General features: G+C 55.5%; 1 protein-coding gene across 1 annotated transcript; it reads right to left on the bottom strand.

Annotated features, from left to right (window-relative positions):
• Nucleotides 1-71: 71 nt before the first annotated feature.
• Nucleotides 72-693, bottom strand: TERG_06165 (uncharacterized protein; the record flags this gene model as incomplete). Its single annotated transcript, XM_047748559.1, has 2 exons — nt 72-133; nt 189-693. 2 exons carry the CDS (start codon nt 691-693, stop codon nt 72-74), a joined length of 567 nt encoding a protein of 188 aa, XP_047604543.1.
• Between the last annotated feature and the right edge of the window lie 116 nt (nt 694-809).

The raw sequence follows: 809 nt of genomic DNA on the forward strand, positions 1-809 counted from the left end.
CTCTGAGAATGCAGGAGAGGTCATAGCCGAATCTGTTGCCTGGTTTGAGTTGCGTGTGGTGAAAATTGGGGTCAGGACTCGCCGTCCAGCGGCTGGTGACTGCGGCTGTGAGTTGCACTGCTGCCATCTTGCACTATTCAGGGTCTCCTTGGGGAGATCGTATAGTGATGAGCGGTACTCGAGCGGACGGGGCGAGTGAATTCGTTGGTGCAGGTACTCCCCTCTTTCATCCTGCTGGTGTTGCTGGTGTTGTGATGATTGATAGTCTGAGATGGAAGCCCAGGATCGTTGTCTGTCCATGCGCGAGGCCTGGCTGTACATTGCGTGTTCGGCCCGTGGGCATCTGTATTGTGTCTGCGGGGACCTGGATGATGCTTTCTGGTAGGGCGGTTCAACTCGTCCGTTGGGAGTTCTGGAGGGAGATGAAGAAGAAGCAGGGGAGTGCGAGGCAGCACCACCACCGGCAGCCATGCCCCTACGCTTTCGGTTCACGCTTCCGTTCCACCAGTTCTTGACGGCATTGTCGCTTCTGTTGCCTAGTCTCCTGGCGATTTCTGCCCACCGCTTGCCCATCTCGCTCACAAGTCGTTCGATTATCAACCCTTCTTCGGCCGAGATGGGGTCGTGGTTCAATGTTGGTTTCAGGTTCTGGTGGAATCGTTCTCTGCACTGCTTTGGTGACCGGTATTTCATATGCTGTGAGATGCGGACCCAGTTGTTTGGTCCTTGACTGCTGGATAAGCTGCAGCAATGTTTGGTCCTCCTCTGGGACCCAGGGTCCTCTTCGCTGGCTTTGAGGCATGGTGAAA

Source organism: Trichophyton rubrum, assembly GCF_000151425.1.
Source record: "Trichophyton rubrum CBS 118892 genomic scaffold supercont2.7, whole genome shotgun sequence".
Classification (NCBI taxonomy): domain Eukaryota; kingdom Fungi; phylum Ascomycota; class Eurotiomycetes; order Onygenales; family Arthrodermataceae; genus Trichophyton; species Trichophyton rubrum.